We start from the raw sequence: 21,916 nt of genomic DNA, 5'->3' as shown, positions 1-21,916 counted from the left end.
GAATAGCATATCTACCAAGTTATTTGAAAATAATTGTGAAAAAGTATTGCTAAAAGAGGTTTGTGCTGACCTGGCTTCCTCTGACCTAAACCCAAACTCTTGTAAAAACTGGTAAAATTGGCTGTGAGCCAGATTTTATTGCCCAGGATAAATCCTGACCTCTCTAATTGCCAGAATTGAACTAACACTTTCCAGTTTATTTGGGTTTTTTTTGGAGGGGTGGGGGGGTTTCAGTAAAAAAAAAAAAAAACATTTTTTTAAATAGCCTAGCTCTTGCTGAGGCAGAATAATATGGGCTGACCATAAAAGCCATTAATCTCACAGCAGAGCAACCTTTCATCAGAACCTTTACAGAATGTTCAACCCAATGCCCTTAGGTTCTTGGTACAGTGCAAGATGAACTTAGAGCTGATTTAGAGCTATCTTTCAGTTGCCTTACTGGATTCAAAGCTTTTTTGTTTATTTCACCTATAGGTTAGACTAAAACTTGCAAGAGAAGACAAAACAAAACAACCAAAAATACTTTCATTTACTCTTTCAGGCAATATGGCAACATTCATTGCTTCTCTAGTGGATTGCATGGGAAATTAGTTTGCATCGTACCTGTTGCCTTTTATACTGCAATAAAAGACTAACATGCATGCAATGGAGGTGAAGGAATACCATCCTCAAGTTTCAGTTGAGGGTATCAGAGCCCTTACATTTTGCTTTTCCCATGATACCAAGTGTGGGTTATTCCCTAAGGCTGAGCTCTTTTTTGAAGTATGAGGGAAGATAATACTTATACATTCATTCTGTTGTCCAACATCATGTTTGAAAGAACACAGTGTGTGTTGTAAAAACTGTGCAGAGACCACCTCAAGCTAAAAAAGGTGTTCCTGACTCGACTACTTTTGTGGGATCTAGTGAAAATTCTGCTCAGATGACAGTTTTCATTGTTCTCGAGGTACCTCGTGAAGTGTTTGTCAAAATGCATTGAACACAGCTTTCTTGGGATGAAACCATAGATTTTATATAAAGGATGTAAATAGAGACCATGTTATTCTTTTTCAACATTTTTTTTTCAAATTCAGATTTATTTGCCACATATATCATTGTATAAATATAAAGTGCATTTAAATGCATATGTAAAAGTCCACCTGTACACAAATAAAGAAGACACTGAAGAAGACAAATGGAGATGAATTTCATTTATTTAGTTATTTATTCAAATATTCACTAACTTACCTAACTAGTATCACAACTATAGTCAAGGACTTAGTTGACTAGTGGTAGATAGTGGGTCAGGTGAACTTGCCCTGATGGTCTAGGAGTATAAGCCCCTCCTCATTACTTCCTTCTTACTGTCTTCATAGCCAGCACTGTTGCTTCCATATATGACTTATTGTCTAGAGATATGGGGTAATGCATATAAAACAAATACTCTTCCTAGTTTCAAGTTACAAAAGAGCTATAAGAATTATAAATCAATCAAAGTACATAGAACCAACTAACATTTTGTTTATTAATCTGAATACCCTGAAATTTTATGATTTAGTTGAATATAAAATGGCACAGGTAATGTATAAAGCACAAAATAACTTGCTTTGCCGCAGTACTCAGAAGCTGTTTAAAGTCACAGAGAGTCAATATGACTTAAGGGGAACAGATTTCTTTAGAAAAACAAGATAAGTACAAACATAAAGCAGAGATGTGTTTCTGTTAGAGGAGTTAACTTGTGAGTAGTTATGACAGTGATTAAAAAGTTGTAGTTCATTTTCCTTGTTTAAAAATGTGTTTAAAAATAGAGTATTAGAAAAATATATAAATCAAGAATGAAAGGAGCCAAAATAATAATACTGAAACTCTTGCTTATTTTGCTTTGATTATTTTAATGAAATTTAAGTTAATGTAGTTACTCATCTGAGGTGGAAAGTTTTTTTTGATGTCTGTTTGTTTTGTTTTTGTTTGTTTGTTTGTTTGCTTTGTTTTCTTTTACTCTTTGCTTCGAGCCCTATGTATATGAGCTGCATGCTAAAAAATCTTTTGTTAAAAGGGTTGGCGTAATAAGCATATGCTTCAGCCAATACCTTTTGATTAGCCTTTTCTCGTGCTTTCTTGCTTTGTGGTAATCTTTATTCTGTATTCACTGAGATATTTGAATGCTAATCAATCAATCAATCAGAGCACATGGTAGTGTCTCCCTGATGGGAGCATAGAGAACAGTCTTCTGTTAGAGTGACTGGAATCCCTTATGATCCGCCTGGATGATTATGACCTGCTCAATGTGACGGCTGGGGTTGGCACTTCTCTCAGGTGAATGGACTATCCTGCTGAAGGTCAAGTGGTCCATCAGGTGCAGCTGCCCTTTCAGATGGTGATGACGCAGCCACACAGTCATAGGGAGAGGGAGTAGAGAAGAAGGCTCAACTCAAAATCTTGGGGGAGTACAGTGCTGAAGGTGAGAAGCCACTTGGTGGTCAGCCAGTATGATCACCAAGTCTGGAAACTTAGGATCCAACTACATGGGATCTCCAAGCTAAGGTCACTCAGTTATTTGCCAGCCTGAAGGGAAATATCATGTTAAATACTGAACTGTAATCTATAAATAGCAGTCTAGAATAAGCCCCTTTCATTGTGTCCAAGTGGGCAAAAATGGAGAGGAGCAAGTGGACAATGGTGTCATCTGTGGATTTGCTGGGGCGGTGTGCAAATAGTAGACGGTCCATGGTGACAGGCAGGGAGGATGTGATGAAAGTTTTGATGAATAAGGGCTATGGGCTGATAGTCATTAAAGCTGATGAGCTGGTGTTTCTGTGGAACATGGACTATGACTGTCTTATTGAAGCATATGGGAATAATGCACTTAGAATACAGAAACATCTGTGCCGCATATAGTTTAGAAGTGACAGAAAAGATACCACCAAAGGTGGCTGAGAGCAACAGGGAAGCACCTGTGGAACTTCCAGTTCCAGACAGACAAGCAGCTGTTGGCCAACCAACCAGATATAGTGGATGACAAAGTGCAGAAGAGAACCATATCAGAGGTCTCTGTTCAGACCAGTGCCCTCCTAGGATCAACCAAAAGACTGCACAAAACTCTCAAACGGCCATGACAACCTGAGTTTGAGGATCGCACGCACGCACACACACACGCACGCATATATGACTCTTTCTTCTTTGACTTGTTATAATGTGACTGTGTGATGCACTGTTTGAGGTGGCATGTTCTGTAGTAGAGGACAATACATTACACTTCAGCTTGGAACAGCTGCAGATGAATTTCTGTCCTCATGAATCACCCCTGCTGAGGTGAAAATTGCTTTGTTTTTGTCTCAGAAATACCCATACTGTGCATCACCTAAAGTAAATCCTCAGGTGAAATTTGTTACTCTAGTGTTGAAGTTCAGTTATATTCTCCTTTATTTTATTCAAAACATTTGAAGTAGCACAGTGGTCTAAATCCATAGAATGGTGCTGCGGGTCTTAATGTAGTCTACTGGTCTTGGAGACAGTTCAGGTTCTGAGATAACATACAGAAATTGGATCCTCTCTTTGTTCAGTCATCTCTTGGGGACATGGGAATTACAATCATATACGAGTTTTAGGTCAAGCTGACAGTCACAATGTCATGTCTTTAAATGTATTAAAGATATGTGAGTCAAGCTTCACAACACAGAACACGCACAGACACAAACATCAGTGTAACTGATCGGTACTGACCACAGCTGGGGGGTGAGAATGCATCCTGAAGAGAGTGGGAAAGAATGTGTGGAGAAAAAAAAGTGCACTGGCATTAAGGACAAATCTGCATTTCTTATTTAAACATACAAAGCATAATATCATGTTGAACTCCCTGACCTGTTTTCTTTAGCACTCTTTATTTTTTTCCATGGCAAATTTTTAAATAAAAAGGCTCGGGATGAGAGGTGAATGGTCTTCATGAAAGAAAAAAAAAAGGAAGTCCAGTCACTTTCTTTCAGACCTGTTAAGCCGTTTCTGGTTGTACATCCTTCTTGTTTCGATGCTTCCTTTCTTTACCATTGTATTTTCCTGATTCTCTGTACCGATGTCTTGTACCCTTCTGCTGCTTATATAGTCAGTACGCCCTGTGTACTTTGTTAAGGTGTTGCATTGCATCAGGTCCGGACCAGGACAAAACAGTCAGCTCTGGCATTTCTTGTCCAAATGGCCCACAATGATTGGTCAAAACAGTGCAGTACTATATGGAAAACACAGAAATATAGCAATAATAAGTCACATAATCGCATTATATAATAGGAATAATTTCACTAATTTTACTAGGTTTTGCAGGTACTATTGTTCATGGATCAGCAGAAGCTGCAGCTGCTCCGACATATTGGTTAATTTGACACATTTTGCTGCATTTGTTTCTAGTTTCTTTTTCATTTTCTCTCTTAGCTTTTCTGCCCCAGCTTTTTCAGAGACATGCACAACAGCCCTTCAACTTGGCCCATGGCCAGCATAATTATAGTGTCAAAAAGAAAATAATTATGATAATAAAATAGAATTATATCGACACATCAGCCCAGCGATGTGTCCCAGTGTGTTGTGTTTGTGTTTTTTGCTCATGGCTCACTTTTTGTCTAAAGTTTTGCCTGCAGTGGTCTGCATCTAAGTCCATCTACATTCCACACACAACTTACTCTTGTTCATCCAAACACATTTTGTCTAATTTAGTCTAATTTGTCTAAACATCTATTTTTCATGTTTTTAATTGCAGATATAATGAACAGAATAGATTACAACTTTAGCAAACAAAACACTTCAACTCAGTATTATTTGCGGACACAACAAAAGTGTCACAACTATAAGCCTTCATGGAGCAAAATTAAGAGCCAAAGAGTTACACCAACCATGTGCCAGGTCACTGTGTTCTGTCTTCCTGAATCAGCAAAGTCACAGAATGCAGCCAACTAACCCAAGATATAAATTTAAGACTCGAGCTCAAAGACAGCACCAATAAGTAAAAAGTAAAATCCTGCATGGTAACTAAAGAGCACAGGAATATGTCTCATACATTCCACAACAGGAATCCATAAATAAATGCATAAGTATAATGTATTAGCAAAACAGATGGCAAAAAAGTACTGTAGTGTGTCTTTACATCTTTTCATCCAGCTGTGTTGCAGCATCTCGGCTGGGTTTAATCTTATCAGAATCAATCAGAATCAGAATCAGAATACTTTATTGATCCCTGGGGGAAATTATTTTTTGTTACAGTGCTCCATTTTAAACCAACATTAAGACAAGACAGACAATACACTAACTAAGAATAGTACAATATATACATATATATACATACATACATACATAAGTCACTTATAAATAAATATTTGGAAAAGAAACATGTGTAGTTGTAGCAGCAAACAGTGTGTTAAGTGGATGCGTTGTACAGGGAGATGGCCACAGGCAGGAATGATTTCCTGTGTCGTTCAGTGGTGCTTTTCGGTAATCTCAGTCTCTCACTGAACGAGCTCCTGTGACTGACCAACATGTCATGGAGTGGGTGGGAGGTGTTATCCAACATTGTCTTTATCTTGGACAGCATCCGCCTCTCCGACACCACCTTGAGGGAGTCCAGCTCCATCCCCACAACATTGCTGGCCTTACGGATCAGTTTATTAAGTCTGTTGGCATCTGCGACCCTCAGCCTGCTCCCCCAGCATGCAACAGCATAGAGGATCGCACTGGCCACCACAGACTCATAGAAAATCCTCAGCATTTTCTGGCAGATGTTGAAGGACCTCAGTCGCCTCAAAAAATAGAGACGACTCTGGCCCTTCCTGTAAAGTGCTGTGGTGTTTTTAGCCCAGTCCAGTTTATTGTCAATGTGTACTCCAAGGTATTTATAGTCCTCCACAATGTCAACACTGACCCCCTGGATTGAAACAGGGGTCAAGTGTTTCCTGGTCTTCCTGAAGTCCACGATCAGTTCCTTGGTCTTTGCCACGTTGAGCTGCAGATGATTCTGCTCACACCACGTGACAAAGGAGTCGACCACAGCCCGGTACTCTGTCTCATCATCCCTGCTGATGCATCCAACCACCGCAGAGTCATCAGAAAACTTCTGAAGATGGCAGGTCTCTGTGCAGTGGCTGAAGTCTGTGGTGTAGAGGGTGAAGAGGAAGGGGGAGAGGACAGTCCCCTGTGGTGCCCCTGTGTTGCTAATCACCTTGTCAGTCACACACTGTGGGAGACGTACATATTGTGGTCTTCCTGTCAGGTAATCAACAATCCAGGACACCAGAGAAGCATCCACCTGCATCGCTGCTAACTTATCACCCAGGAGGGTCGGCCTGATGGTGTTGAAAGCACTGGAAAAGTCAAAAAACATGACCCTCACAGTGCTCGCCGGCTGGTCCAGATGGGTGTAGACACGATTGAGCAGGTAGATGATGGCGTCCTCTGTTCCGAGACGAGGCTGATAAGCGAACTGAAGGGGATCCAGATGTGGTCTTACTATGGGTCGCAGCTGGTCCAGGATGAGCCTTTCCAGGGTCTTCATGATGTGGGAGGTCAGTGCCACGGGCCTGTAATCCTGGGGGCCACTGGGACGAGGCGTCTTTGGTACAGGGACGAGGCATGATGTCTTCCACATCACCGGGACCCTCTGCAGACTCAGACTCAGCATAAACAGTTTATGAAAGACTCCACACAGCTGGGGGGCACAGGCCTTGAGGACAAGGGGACTCACTCCGTCTGGTCCAGCAGACTTGCCTGAGTGAAGTCTCCTCATTTGCATCTCAACCTGGTATTGAGTGAAGGTGATGGGTGGGGGAGGGGTGTCAGGAATCTCACAGGAGGCAACATGTGAAGAGAGAGGCTGGCACAGTGGTGTGGCTCTGGATTCCAGGCTGACTGCAGGTGAGGTTGTGGGGGTGGGAGCAGACACTGTGGTGTCGAATCTATTGAAAAACAGATTCAACTCGTCGGCTCTATTCTCACCTCCCTCAGCTCCCCTGCTGTTGGTTGGCCTGAATCCAGTGATGGTCTTCATGCCCCTCCACACCTCTCTCATGCTGTTCTGCTGGAGTTTCCACTCCAGCTTCCTCCTGTAATTGTCCTTAGCCTCTCTGATCTTGTCCTTTAGTAACACCTGGACCTTCCTCACCTCCTCTTTGTTGCCCCCTCTGAAAGCCCTCTTCTTGTTGTTGAGGAGGGCTTTGATGTCCTTAGTCACCCACGGCTTGTTATTTGGGTAACAATGAACAGTCTGAGCTGGAACAATGGAGTCGGTGCAGAAAGTTATGTAGTCTGTGATACACTCAGTAAGCCCATTGATGTCCTCGGCGTGAGGCTCACAGAGTGTTTCCCAGTCGGTCACCTCGAAACAGCCCTGTAGTTCCGCTATTGCCTCCTCTGACCACCTCCTAACAGTCCTGGTGGTCACAGGTTCCCTCCTCACAATTGGCACATAGCGGGGGGTGAGGTGAATCAGGTTATGATCTGACCTACCAAGTGGGGGGAGGGAGGAGGAGCTGTATGCATCCTTGACGTTAGCATACAGTAAGTCTAAAGTTTTCTCTCCCCTGGTGGGACAGTCCACATATTGTTTGAATGTTGGTAGTGTATTGTCCAGTGATACATGGTTGAAGTCAATGGGGCAGGATATGCAGTAGCTGTTGCAGCTGCTGTCTAAAAAGAAGTAGAATTAGTGATATTTTAGAGCCCTGAACACTTTGATGTTGCATTTACACTAATAAGCCACAACATTAAAAACCAACAGACAAGTGAATTGAGTAACATTTATTGTCTCAATATGATAAAGTCTTCAGTTTTAAAGCCTTGGGTCCCATCATACCTGTGTATGTTTTCAATGTATCACGCACCAAACTCCAGAACAGGTACCTCTGTCCAGTCTACTCCCAAGGTAACTACACTTCCCAAAGACAAGGACATTTTTATGGGCTCAAAATGTGGTCATAAATATTTTGTACTTGTAAATCAGTTTTATACTTGTAAATCAGGATTTGTATGTGTAAAAAGAATTTGTGTGTGTGTGTGTGTGTGTGTGTAAAAAAGATTTGTATGTGTAAAAAGAATTTGTGTGTGGACTTAGCCAAAATAAACCCTACAAGTTACAAGTACGAACTTTGACCCTATTTTTCGTCCTTTCATCTGATTGGTGAATGTCATGTCAATCACAAATGTAACAATCCAATCAGAGGACAGATGGGTTTGGCTGTCGGAGGGGTGCTTTTTTGAACTGCAGGTCCTTGAAGGGTGATACAGTTTGAAGCTGGAGGATCTCTATATAAATATCCGATAGCAGCTAGGTTCCCTAACTTTCAGCAGCTGTTGAAAGGATAAAGTTGTGGTATATCAGTAGTTAGAAATACCATTATTACTTTAGGATTAGTTTAACACAAAGTCAGGGCAAAGTCAGCCCAAAAGATCTGCAGCCTCTTACCAAAGTGTTTCCAAGACAATATTAGGTATATGCTGTTGATGTTGTGGCTGAAAAGAGGCTCTCCAGTCAACAAAAATGTATGGCTGTAGATTTACTGTTAGTTGCAAATACAACATAGCGTAACTGTGAGTGCAACTGGATAGAAGATGTAATGAATGTAAAAAATGCTTACCCCTTCTTAGCTTTGCTTTTTTACATTTTACAGCATTTCACACTTCATCTAGTTGTTATTAGAATATTTATGATTTTATGGATGGAACAGTACAAATGTGCCTCAAAGACACTGATTCAACAACTGGTTTCAGTTTAATTTTATTACATTTAACATTTTATTATCCCCTAAAGCAGTGAAAAAAGATATGATGAACAGCAACAGGGTAATAATACATGTGAGACGGACCGTATGGAAAAATGCTACAAGGCTTTTATTTCTCAGCCTTGATATTAGAAGAATCAAGTATACAAAGCTGTGTAAATAGCCAAACATCCATATCCATATGAGGTATAAACAGTTTTGCTGAAATTCTTATCAGGCAGAGGAAATACAAAAGAGCCAGAAAGAGCAGTTCAGCAATTTGACACCGTAAGAGAGAAATTACTTTTGATGAGGAACATGTTTAAACAAAAGACACAGACTGTTGTTACACTTGTCCACAAAAAACACAAAAACAAAAGAAAAACAACAGTGTCAATCTAAAAAAGTAATTAATGTAAACAATAAATAAAAAAGCTCTGTCTTCAACTATAACACAATAGCTGCAAAAGGCATTAAGTCAGCATGACATACAGGCTTTCTCCCCTAGAAATTAAGATGTCTTGGAGAAAGTGGTACTGCATGAAGAAGCCAGGACTGGGGGAGAAGCATGTGAGGGTGGAGCAGGACATGTAGGCAAGGCAGTGATGAGGTTTGTGGTAGGAATGACATAAGGGTTCAAGGTAGGGCTGTGGTTACAGCAGGGATCTGCTCTGAGCCCCTTCTTGTTTGCAGTGGTGATGGAGAGGTTGACAAATGAGGTCAGTCAGTAGTCTCTATGGACTTTGATGTTTGCGGATGACATTGTGATCTACAGTAAGAGTAGAGAGCTTGTGGAAGAGAGCTTGTAGAGGTTACTTAATAAGTACCACTTACTTATATAAGTAACACTTATTGTTATCACATTACATTTTTTTAGTAATGCAGTAATTTAACTACTAGAAAGTAGGGGCAAAATAGTGGTGCAGTTTATAGTGTCGATAAAGACATTACTTTTATTTTTACTGCACAAAAGATCAATAGTGGGATGGTAAAGTGGAAACAACATCCAGGACAGAAACAACTGCATTATGCTGTTAACACAACTTTAGCTGTTTGCAAGTATCTGCACAGATAGCATGCTAAAGCTAAGCTAGCCAAGAACCCAAAGTGATGCTAAAGCTAAGTGAATGCCAACCCTAGTCAGTTTGAAACAAAGTCAAAACAAAAATTTCCCATTTGAAAATCATTATTCAGCATTTTTTAGAAACAGGAGCTGGAGGCCTGTAACCACACTGTCACATTTTCAGACAGTTTCAGTTACTTGCTATCCTTAACAGAAGTTGACAGGCCAAAGAGGACAAGAGAAGGGGTGTGCTGAGGAAAATGATCCACCTCAACAGTGTAACTACATGAATAAGAGAAGGGAGGAGAGCAGTAAATGGGCAGTTTCATTTTGCCATCAGTCAGCTGAGTGTAAAGTTATACCAGTGCGGCTGGTCTGCTGACAGCTGAGGTGGGTGGAAGAATGCGCTGGGTAAACAGGGCCTCTATGATATGAGTGCTGGCTGTAAAACATTCAATCAACTGTTCAGTTTGAGTGAGCAGTGTCAAAATAGATGTACTTCCAATATCAGCCAAATATAAGAAATAAACAGACACACACACACAAACCATATTGTGTTTCATAGCCATGCAAATGCAGCATTATTGTAATCTGTATAAGACATACACCTCACTAGGGATAGCTTTGAGAACTTACTGTGCAATGTATATATTTAGCTTTGCATAATGCATAATGCCTACATCAACTCAATAACAAAGACATTTTTATGTGTAAACAAATTTTTGCACAGTGGAAGTAAACATAACAAATTAGCCTTTTATTCTGCACTCTGCTAGAAACTGATTAACAGCAGTGGTCTGTATTCCACTGTGGCTATAACCACATGCTCAGACTATTAAACACCAATTAAAACAACAATTTTTACCAAATGCACAAACAATTAATTATACACCAGACTTTGCAGCCCCATAAAGAACTTTGGCATCTTTCAAATATTCATATTCAGTGTATGGTGCTTCATTATTTTGGGTGACTAACCCAGTAACAACTAAAGACAGACTGAAGCCTGAAGGGTATATTGCTTAGTGTCTGCAGTGTAAACAAGCAGTGTTTGTCTTCCAGGTTCATTACATAACTTTTGCAAGATTCTTCCAAAGTAGAAACCAAAGCAAGTGTTCAATGAGAAGCATGCCTGCTTCTCAAGTAGCCTTTACTGTACCTTTACTGTACAAAGCCCCCCTTTAGAGACAGGCTCAACTCAGTGGAACCACTACTCTCTCTGGAACGATATGTTGCTCTGGACCTGCTGGTGTCTAGTGTTGAAGTTTAGCATCGCTGTATGTGTCAATAAGAGGTTTTGTTTGCTTACTTTACTGCAGGAATTTTCTAGAGATAACTGAGAGAGCTTTTTTTTAAAAAAAAGAAGCCATTTTTAAAAGGAGAGTGAGTCAATATTTTTATTTCTTAAAGAGCTAATATGATATGACAACAGCCTAAACAGGAAGAAAGAATTGCTTTGCTTCTCCCCGGATACATAATCCCTCATGCAAAATCTCCCTCTCCTCTGCCTACTCCCTGCTGCGAACAAGATATTAGATGGCAATAACTTGTTTGTTTAAGTATTACTGAAGTTAGGATGAGGAGGTTAGGTCCACAAAGAACTCTGCAGGAAAGCCACATTTTACTTGGCTGAGCAATTGGAAAAGAAAATGCAAGAAAGGTGTTGTTTTGCTAAGCTAGAAAGAGATTTATATCAGTGCATTAAAAATAATAAACAATGTTTTAAATAGGTCTTAATTATCAGATTATCATGTGACACAATCATGTTTGTGTAGTTATCTAGGTTCAGTTTTATAAAACCTGTCAGATTCAACAAAGCTTGACAAAACACTTAGACAGATGTTCAGTCTTTTCTGGTTCAAATATATATATGTAAGAGTTTGGGCAATTCATCATTTTGTGCTTGAAAAAAGACAAGAGGAAGTTGTTTTCTGTGAGAGTGCTGAAAATCACAGCATCACCCTGAATCACAGAGAGCAATATAGGTCACCTGTAATCAGACCAGACATCTGTGTGTGTGTGTTTGTGTGTGCATACACAACTGCACAGAATGGGTGCACTCTGATGTGATGAGTGTTCTGACCTACTAACCTGTTGAGGGGGAAAGGATCATCACATATCAGGGAGATGTGGATTACAAAAGAAAGGAAAATAGGAGAATGGGAATAGAAACATGGTATACCTGCTAGCTAGAGCTTAAGTGTGTTTGTAATTCCTTCACAGTGCAGAACGGTACCTACAAATGAGTGTCGTTTAAGCATATCAACTTCAAATCTCCCTGAAGTTAAATTGAAATTTCATGTTGCTAGCTGTGAGTCAAACACTTTTCACTTGGTTCAGTACGTAAAATATTTATGATTAAAAATTGCTAATCCTAACCCAAGAGATTAGACATAAATTGCTCATTACATAAATTGCTCTAATAAATAGTAGTTTGAAGCAAGTTAAATAAATGCTGTATTCTGAACAACAACATAATTATTAATTTGCAGCTGTCATTTAATTTTAGTCTGAAATTAATCAAAGTTTTGAGGGCACGTTTAGCTTTTTCATTTCAAGAGGCTTATCCACAAAGCCATCCACCAGCATAACTGAGCTGACCTGTTTGTGTGTATACATCTTTTTTTTCCTCTGTCTCAGTGAGGATTTCAGTTTTACTGCCTAGAAAGCAGTAAATACTGTGGTTAGAGAGTTGTATAATGGATAGTTTCGTGCATAAAGCCAATTACAGCTCTTGACCTAAACACTTTGTCAGTGCCATTACACTGTAACCAGAAGACAGAAAATAATGAATCGTCCAAGAAGCAAGCCAAATCCACCACAAGCATTCAGACTTGCATACAGCCAGGACTGTGACAATAGATTAAAGACCTAAAACAATCCTTAACCAGCTTCATTATAACAGACCAACAAGACACTTTACACTCTCATATCAATTTAAATCAAATCAAGCTGCCATTTGCAACAGATAGCTGATTATACACATCATAAGAAGAAGGAGAGGCCAAACACTAACCCAATTAACATTCCAGACCACTTGCTGTTCAGTTTGACAATTTGAGTCATACGCTCGGTTTCCCATACTGACAACCAACACTAAGGCTGGCAGTACTTGAAAGCAGGGGCGGAGCGGGGGGGTGGCTTACGGGGCTTAAGCCCGGGTTGTTTTGTCAGAAGCCCGGGGTATTTTGGAGTGTAATTTTTTCATAGTTAGATGCCTGGCTGACAACTGTATAAAACAAAAAGTACACACAATATTCGAAGCACATAGTGCACACTGTGGGAATTTACGACTGTGCGTGAATCCCCCCCCCCTGATATTGGTATGATCCAAGCTCAGGCACTAAGCGACTGAGCGAGGGGGCGGGGCAGCTGCTGCTCGTGAGTGCGCTGAGAGACGGAGCCAGGCAGACAGAGGAGAGCTTAAGTTTGACCAGGTACCAAAGCAAATCATTCGTACCGTACAAATAATGTAAATATGACGGTGCATCACGAAAGATTGATATGAAACTGATCACTTGACCAATATTACGTTATTTGCTCTTCAAGTGAATCAACACACGGTGAAATGAAAAGCCGAACAAATGCTATTTTTTAGAGAGTCTTAGCTTACGTGTGTTTATTTCATATTTTCAGTTCTTACCCTCCCCGACTAATTCGGTTTCAGTAATGCACTGAAATATAAAAATGGACATTCGAGGGTTCTTTCAAAGAAAAAACTCAGGTAAATGTTATTTTATATATTATGCTTTGTATGTTGTTCAGTATATTTCTATGCAAAACAAGAGGGATTTCAGTACACAGCAGGATATTCACATTTGTAACCAGATATTTACACTTTAGGGAGAAAACATAAAACATTTTTACTGTACAACATCAATTTAGAGTAAACTTTTGTTTTAGATAAATATTGAAATATATTCTGAATTAGTTAAATGTCAGAATAAAGAGAGAGAGATCTGTCTATTTATTATCACTTTCATCAAATTTAGGAGTACATGTACACTAAGTTTATTGTTAAATAATAAGAAAACTCCAGACGATTCCATTCTGAGCTGAAGAAGCTTCTGATAGGTTAGTAGAGTCCATGTGAGTAAATTGGTGGCACAGCTGCATATAAGGCAAAACACAGAGCCTGTTTCTGTGACATGGGAAAATCAAGAGATGTCAACAAAACACCAGGAAAAGAACTGTGGAGCTCCATAAGTGTGGCTCAATTTTGAATACAATTTGGGTGTCATTTGCAATTAAGAAATACAGATAGTTTCTCTCTTTACTCTTAAAGTTAACAAATATAAATTAAACATTTAGTCTAATTTGAGGTTTTACCTTAAATAAGTGTTTGTGTTTTTATCTGAAGAGCATGTAAATATCTGGTTTCAACTGTATATTTGATGATGTTGGTGTTTGGTTTGATTGTCAGCACAAAGAGGGAGAGAGAGGGTGAGAGAGGGAGATGGAGAGGAGAATGAGGACAGAAGAGAAATGGAACAAGAACCAGGTGAGACAGACATGTTAGTCAAATGGTTGTTTGCCAAAACATCAGAACACATATCTAGTACCTAGTGTATCTTTTTAGGTTTGTTATTTTTCAAATTCTATATTTATTAAGTTATGCAAACTTATTTGCACAACAAGGCTAATTAGTTATATAAACTTTTCTGAATCTAAATAGAGTACTTTGGTAGAATTAAAAATAATATGGCACAAACTTGTGACTCACAAAGACAAATACAGAGGGATCATTAATTAGTAATGATTCTCTTTCTGATCATTCAGAGAGGTCAGGGGAAATCAGGAAAGCAAGAGAAAACCAAAACACAACAGCATCACAGCAGGAAGCAGCAGGTGGATCGTTAAGGACAGCTGAAGGAGGTTTACTGGAAGGAGCAGCAGGAGATGATTTAGGAACTCTAGAAAGTGGTCCAAGACAAAATGTCCTCCCACAATATCCGCTGAGCCAGTTTGGAGGTCAGCAGAGGGCGTTTAATAAGAGTTGGTTTGAACAGTTTACATGGCTGGAGTATTCTGTTGTGAGGAACTTGGCTTTCTGTTTTTCATGTCGCATTTTTGGGAAGCAGAATACTTTAAAAAAAGATGGCCTCAGTCATTCAGGGTTCTGCAATTGGAAGAGGGCTTTAAATGCCTTTAGGGAGCACGAAAAGAGTTCTAGCCATTCGTCTTCTATGATCTGCTGGCACAGCTGTAAGACCACAAAAAACCAAGGTGACGTTGTTGAGCAACTTAGATCAGCAAGCGCAGCACAGATTTCAGAGAGACGACAGTATCTCCACAGGATCTTAGCTGTAACAAGTTTCCTTGGAAAACAAGGAATACCATTCCGTGGCCACGATGAGCAGGAATCCACCAGTCATAATCAAGGGAACTTCCTTGAGTGCATGAAGCTGCTGAAAACATTTGATCCATTTTTGAAAAATTACAGTCCTGTCTCACATACTACCTATGTGTCTCATTTTTCACAAAATGATATGATAACCAGTATTTCACATGAAATAACTGGAAATATAGTTAAAGAGATGAAGGAAGCTAAGATGTACTCTGTTATGGCTGATGAGGCTAGAGATGGGCACACGGAGCAGCTTGCAGTGTGTGTACGTTTTGTGTCATGTAAAGGCCATGTCAAAGAATGTTTTCTTGGTCTACGGAAACTAGAAAGGTTTGATGCACAGTGCATTACAGACACTATTGAGGAGCTGTTGCAGTATCACACGCTCAGTGACTTAATTTGTGTTGCTCAATCCTATGATGGGGCATCTGTCATGAGTGGTGCTGTGGGTGGTGTGCAGGCCCGTTTCAGACAGAGACACCCTGAAGCAGTATATGTGCACTGCTATGCACATGAGCTCAACCTTGTCCTTTGCCATACATGCAAGGCTATTCCAGCTGCTTCTGACTTCTTTGGACTTTTGGAAAATGTCTACACATTTTTTAACACCTCCCTGGTAAACCACACAAAGTTTAAGGAACTGCAAAAGGACCTTGGACTGTTTGCATCTGAGCTTGTTCAGCTCTCTAACACAAGATGGGCCTGCCAAGTAAATTCCATCAAAGCCCTTCTCAACAACATTTCTGCAGTTTTAGCAACTCTCGAAGCCACAAACACTCCTATTGCTAAAGGGATCTTGTCCAAGCTGTCAAAACCCAAGACTGTGTACATGTTAATCATGTTCTCACAGCTGCTTGGCACCACTGAAGGCCTGCACCGCTACCTGCAGGGAGAAAGGCTAGACATGGGCAAAGCTGTGGAGTACAAGATGTCGGTAGTTGATACACTGAGTAAACTGCGCACAGAGGCTGCTGCTGAGGAAATATTTGAGAAGGCCATGGACATTTGTGGAAGCTACAACATCCAGATTCCTCAGGGGGCAAGACACAAACAGAAAAGACTTGAAGGATTTGTACTTGAGTCCAGCTGTGGTGCAACACCAAATCTCACAAGCTCAGCAGAGTTTAGGTACGAGATATTCTTTCCTTGTTTGGACCGAATGTTGCAGGAGCTAGCAGACAGATTTTCTGGGGCAGGACAGAAAATAATGGAGGGCATTCAGGCATGCAATCCATCCTCCCCAACATTCCTTTCCGAAGATGCCTTAAAACCCATTGCGGCACACTACCATGTGACAATAAAGCCTGAAGAACTTGTTGTGGCAAAAAACTTCATGAAAAGAAAAATGGAAAAAGAGGACATTTGCGACATCACAACTGCCTTCCACTTGCTTGACGAGGACATGTTCCCAACTCTGAAGGTCATCTTTAGAATTGCACTAACCATTCCTGTCAGTAGCTGCAGCTGTGAGCGCTCTTTTAGTGCCTTGCGTCGTCTCCACATGTGGCTAAGGAGAACCATGGGACAAGAGAGGCTGAATGATTTGGCCATATTATCTATTGAAAAGGAGTACTTGGATAATGTTGACCCTGAAAATGTCATTGATAGGTTTGCAAAACTCAAGCCTCGCAGATACAATCTCATGTTACCACAATAAAGAGGTGTTGTCAGTGTAGTGCAGATCTGTGATGATTTTCAGTGCTACCGTCTTCTAGTTTTGATTTTGGTTCTTTGTTGGTTAAGTCCTGAAGTAGTCTTGATTTTGAACTGTTATTCTACTGTTTTCATTCTGGATCAGTTCTGCGTGTGGTTGAAATGGGGTTTAGTCCCCGTATCTTGAAACAGCCCTAATTTTGTTCTGCCTTGCTGTTTAAGTAAAAAACTGTTTTTAAGCTACATATGTGATATTTTTTTTTCTCATATTATGTTTTTTTTTTTTAAGCTTACAACACAGCCTAATAAATCTTCAACTTCACAGCAGGTTTTTTTTGTCATTTCCACCCCCCCCCCGCACGCATATTACCCTTTAGGGCTAAGCCCCGGGTGTTTACAATGTCTGGCTCCGCCTCTGCTTGAAAGACTTATTTTTACTTTTACTTCCTTATGTAATAAAAAAAATCTTCGCCTGAAAAGTAACGTTAACGTTATATTCGAGTAACACTGCAATTAGTCATCCCAAACCATCCTGTTGTCAATGATTTGTTTGTCTTGGTGTTTGTGGTCTTATTAGTTCTACAAAAACATCCGTAGCTTCCAAACCTAACCACTCACATTTCAGGTCTCTTTCCCACAGTGGAGCTTTATTGCCGCCTGAAGATAAAAACATTTCTGAACTGCTTTTTTCCCCCCACTCCTGTTTACTGAATTTTCATTTGGTTTTATATCAGCAGGGTGGAAAAATGACTGTCCCAAACCACAATCCACACACACACGTTAAAATTTCTTTTTCACATGTAAGCTGTTTTGTCTATAGTTAGACTGCCTCAATCATAAACTCCTTACAATAACTTGCACAGGTTTTCAAAAAAAGCCCCCAGACAACATAGCCCCTGGGATCCCTGGGACACACAAACCCCTCCACCACGATAAGGTAGCGATTCAAGGAGGAGCTTTTATCTAACAAATGATTTCTATTATTATGCAGTTAACAGGAAGTCTGCGCTCCAGTTTTGGTTAAGTAAAGTTCTTGTAACTCATTTGTATATTACATAACACTAGCCACAGTCACCCTGTCTGTGCAATGCATCCACAGACTGAGGATGTTGTTTCCTGACAAAGTTCCTAGTATTAGCATATTACTTAGTGTTCTGATTTTCTGGTTGCAAATTAGGTGGAGAGCTGTCACAGGTGGCAGAAAGTAGCACAAGGTGTCCACCAATTGGAAGGTCAGTGGTTTGCGCCGTGGCACCTCCAATCACCAAGTCAAAGTATCCTTGTGTACAATACTGAAACCAAAGCATCCATCAGTGTGTGTGTCTGTGTGAATGTTAGATTAAAAGCACTTAGAAAAAGCACTTGTACGAATGTCTGTGATCAGATGATTGAGGCTTGTGTTTTGGATTCTTGGAGTAGAAACTTGCTATACAAGTACCACTCAGTTTACCATAACAGTAATTATTGACACCAATGTGACATTGTTTCTGCACATAAAGGTATAATAAGGTACAATCCTCAACAGCTAATGCTAAATCTGACTCTACGACCTGTGCACAAGCCAAATATAAATACTGTACTGAAGTCTTAACCTACCAAAAGATTGGTTTTTCGTTCGTTTATGCTTTGTTTTCAATAAAATGTTGTTTTATGTTTTATCCAGACATGATAATGTGACGACATTCATAAATATTATATGTGTGAATTTATTTACATTTTTATATTCAAATACTTCAAGTGCATATGGTTAAAGGTTTGATTGGATTGAGTTTATGCTTATGACCTCAACCATCAGGCTCTGCTTGTTGTATGTATGTATCAAAATAAAGTTCTGCATCAACATATTGCTCCTGCCAGAATTTCAAGTAAACAAATGCCTGCGGCTACACAAGAGCTCGGTTACATAACAGAAAGTTCCTTGTTTCATTAACCTTCCTGGCATTCCTGTAAATGATTTTGTTGTTTCTTATTTGCGTCTCAGTGTTGTGTACATGAGCTTGTGATATCAAGTGCATATTTTACATTGTTGGTCACAGACAATGTCGATGGAGAAATCTGAGTCTAATCAGTTTTATTTGTGAACTGCAGAAGTTATTTGTCAAGTGGGTGTTGAGTTAATATGTGGAACACAACACTGAAACAAGATTAAATTCATATACCTTCATTCTCCCCAGCATAAATACATTACACTACCAATAACTTTCAGCCTGTCTGCTGGTGGCCTCTGCACTAGGAGAATATTAAGGGTCAACAAAATAACAGCTGTGACTGCTTAGTGCTTTTTATTTCTTAATCCTCCAATTATTATTAAGATAGAGGTGATAAGAAAAAAACAAGCAATGATTTTATGAAACTGATCATGTTTTTTTAATGTTTTTATTGCCAGGTGATGTGTTTTTTTTGTTTTTGTTTTGTTTTGCTTTTAGATATATCAAGTATGCTCCTTACAATCATATAATTTCTGTTATTGTTCCCTGAGAGAAATTAGCTTTCCCTGCAGAGATAAATCATCTCTACTTTGACTCTACACATGATTTAGTATTCATTAAAAAGTAAACAGTGCTCTTTTACCTACAACACTGAGAAAGTCAGAATGGGAGCCTTCTTGGTAACTTCTCTGGGGGCTTACCAGGAAGGCCAATTCTAGGAAACTACTAAGGAGTAGAGCATATCAGCTACATCATGTATCATTTGATTCCTCTGGAGACTACAGTTAGCAGTCTGTGGGCTAATCTGTCTCCTTCCAAAGGTAACAAAATCCACTTGCAACACATCCAGACACTTGGAATGTGTTGTATGAGTTAAGACAAAGTTTAAAAACTAGAATTTTCAGTGGGTGGGCTGCTGAGCACAGTAACAACAAGTGCTTTCCTGAAAGATTTGAGATGTCAAAAAAGTTCTGGCTCTAGAAACACATCCAATCTATGCCCCCGGTGTGCCACCATGAAGATCAGCCAGCATATCCACCAATATGTAGCAGAATCAGTCACAATGACAGAAACATACCGTCATTACTCATTTGAAAATATATGCTCTTATTGCACAGTACCCAAATATACAAAGGTAGATTTATAATCATCATAATTATAATTAAGGTGTTTTGTGGAACAGACTTTGTGGCAATTGGATTGACCAACGTATGAGACTTAAAAACTAAATACAGAAGTTGTGTTTAAATCAGCTTACAGTTTGATGTTGTTGTAGAAACGCAGACTTGTTTATTGGTTTGTGTACTGCCTGGTTCTATGTGCGCAACTTTTTTTTTTCCATGTGTGCAACTTGAGGTTTTTTATTTCACAAATTTCTTGCAAAGCTGCTCTTTGTTATTTGTTTCATACTAAAAGTGTAATGCAAATGACTATGGCTATGCTAATGTCAGGAGACGCTCACATGATACCTCAGCCAAGATGGTTGAAAATTTTGTTTACTATTTGCCCAGGATGGTCAGATTGTTTTGCTTAAAGGGAAATGAATGCATAGGATCACGTTGTCGGGATAGCTGTAGGGATTTGTGTTGGTGTGTGGCCTGTTTATATCGTTAAATGATAGTTAGTGTGTTTCAATTATTTTACAGAATAACATGAACGTAATGTAACAAGTAGTATAATGAATTACTCTCTCCTTGGAGTAATTAGGTAATGTACTTGATTACTTTTATTGTTCTGTGCAATATGTGTAATAATTACTTTTTTGAATAACGACCCCAACACTGATCACAACCAAGAGGGAAATACCTCCAACATGCACAAACATTTGACCCACAACATGCACCTAATCTGCATGAATGTGATGTTGTTTTATTGTTGAGTGAGGCAATGGGGACCCAATGAAGAATTTAATCGATACATGATATCAATAACAGAATAGGCATCCTTAAATTCTTATCAATTCCAATCCCAACTGTTAAGGATGTTTACTTTTGTGCCAACCTAAATCTAATAAATTTATATTATGAAACATGATATCAACAATTGCATCAGCAGTTAGAACAATTGAGGCACCCAAGGTAAGGATTAAAGTCAAGGAGAAGAATCATTAATGTAAGGAAGAAAAGAGAGCCAATTTAAAGCTTAGCTTACAGCTACATTTTTGGATTTTCTTCACTCCTTCCATGTGGCAGACCACATGGCTAACTGCAGTGCATACTTTAATCCCTGTTTCACATAGACCTTGTGGCGGCACAATGACACTCTGGGCAGCCAGTTGCCATAAAGCTGCACAGTCAAAACAGCTCCATCAAGCAGCTGCTGAAAATTTCAGAAAATTGTGCGACCACGTCAATTTAACAAGAAAAAACACACTCGCCCATAAAAAACAAGTGGTTGAGTTCCCAAGAAATATTTGTTTAAGATTCAGTCCCATAAAACCACTCCTTTTTTTTCAAAGTCATGAAAAGAAAATATATTACTAGCTCCTTAATCATACAAATATATGAATTCATCTGCCAAAGCTTCCCACTTTAATCAACATTCTTCAACTGTTTTTAAGTTCACTGTTCATTTTTGGCTTACCAACTTTTACTGTAAATGCTGTGTTTTGTGTTAAATGACCAAAATCAAGTTAATTACGGTCAATTTAGTAAAAAAGAATATCATCCATAAAATTAGTTGTCATGGTGACCACCCGTGCACCACAACTGGTAAAAAACAAAAACAAATTCAAACTAAAAACTATAGATTTAAACAAATTTATTGCCAGGATTATACATGTATTACCAGGCTGCAAATATTAAGAAGCCACATGATATCAGAACCAGCAAATTATGTAAACAGCTTTTAACTGACAACTATGTAACATCTGAATCTAAATTTCTTTCAATTTTTTTATTTTTATTTTTGGATGAAAAGCAAAACATTGGCATATTTCACTTTGGTGGGTTTCTGGTTTGGTACACAATGTGCCTACAGTGTGTGGTCTCTTCTTCTGGGAACTGGGAAAAATGGGTGCAGACTAGAGGCAAGCCAGTCCTCTAAAATGAACAAAATATTCTACCACGACTTGCCTAAGCTGTAGTGCATGCCCTATTTACTCTGCAGATGTGTTTTTCTTTTCTTTTTGAAAATAGCATTTAGGCCTAACCACAGGCACTGTTCAGTTTTAACTATCATTTCGGGTTTATAAAGTGAGTGCTTCAGTCCCTGGGTC

General features: G+C 39.4%; 1 protein-coding gene across 1 annotated transcript; it reads left to right on the top strand.

Annotated features, from left to right (window-relative positions):
* Positions 1–13,159: 13,159 nt before the first annotated feature.
* Positions 13,160–17,690, top strand: LOC147331031 (zinc finger MYM-type protein 1-like). The gene is made up of 4 exons (XM_086294277.1): positions 13,160–13,208; positions 13,408–13,495; positions 14,195–14,272; positions 14,551–17,690. The coding sequence occupies exons 2-4, from the start codon at positions 13,459–13,461 to the stop codon at positions 16,773–16,775; spliced, it is 2,340 nt and encodes a 779-aa protein (XP_086150403.1). The 5' UTR covers positions 13,160–13,208; positions 13,408–13,458; the 3' UTR covers positions 16,776–17,690.
* The last annotated feature ends 4,226 nt before the right edge of the window (positions 17,691–21,916 follow it).

The sequence above is a fragment of the Aulonocara sp. 'chitande type north' Nkhata Bay genome, linkage group LG5, assembly GCF_057382095.1.
Source record: "Aulonocara sp. 'chitande type north' Nkhata Bay isolate Kocher_YH1m ecotype deep benthic linkage group LG5, A_spYH_male_GT1.1, whole genome shotgun sequence".
NCBI classification, from domain to species: Eukaryota; Metazoa; Chordata; class Actinopteri; order Cichliformes; family Cichlidae; genus Aulonocara; species Aulonocara sp. 'chitande type north' Nkhata Bay.
The sequence above is the reverse complement of the archived record's forward strand: the minus strand, read 5'-3'. Positions and strand labels throughout refer to the sequence as shown.

What these genes read in the sequence shown, in the direction of transcription:
- LOC147331031 (XM_086294277.1), top strand. Translation starts at nt 13,459, where the DNA reads ATGGACATTCGAGGGTTCTTTCAAAGAAAAAACTCAG. An exon ending in CTTTCAAAGAAAAAACTCAG is followed by an intron (nt 13,496 to 14,194) that starts GTAAATGTTATT and finishes TTTGATTGTCAG; the next exon opens with CACAAAGAGGGAGAGAGAGG. An exon ending in AGAAATGGAACAAGAACCAG is followed by an intron (nt 14,273 to 14,550) that starts GTGAGACAGACA and finishes CTGATCATTCAG; the next exon opens with AGAGGTCAGGGGAAATCAGG.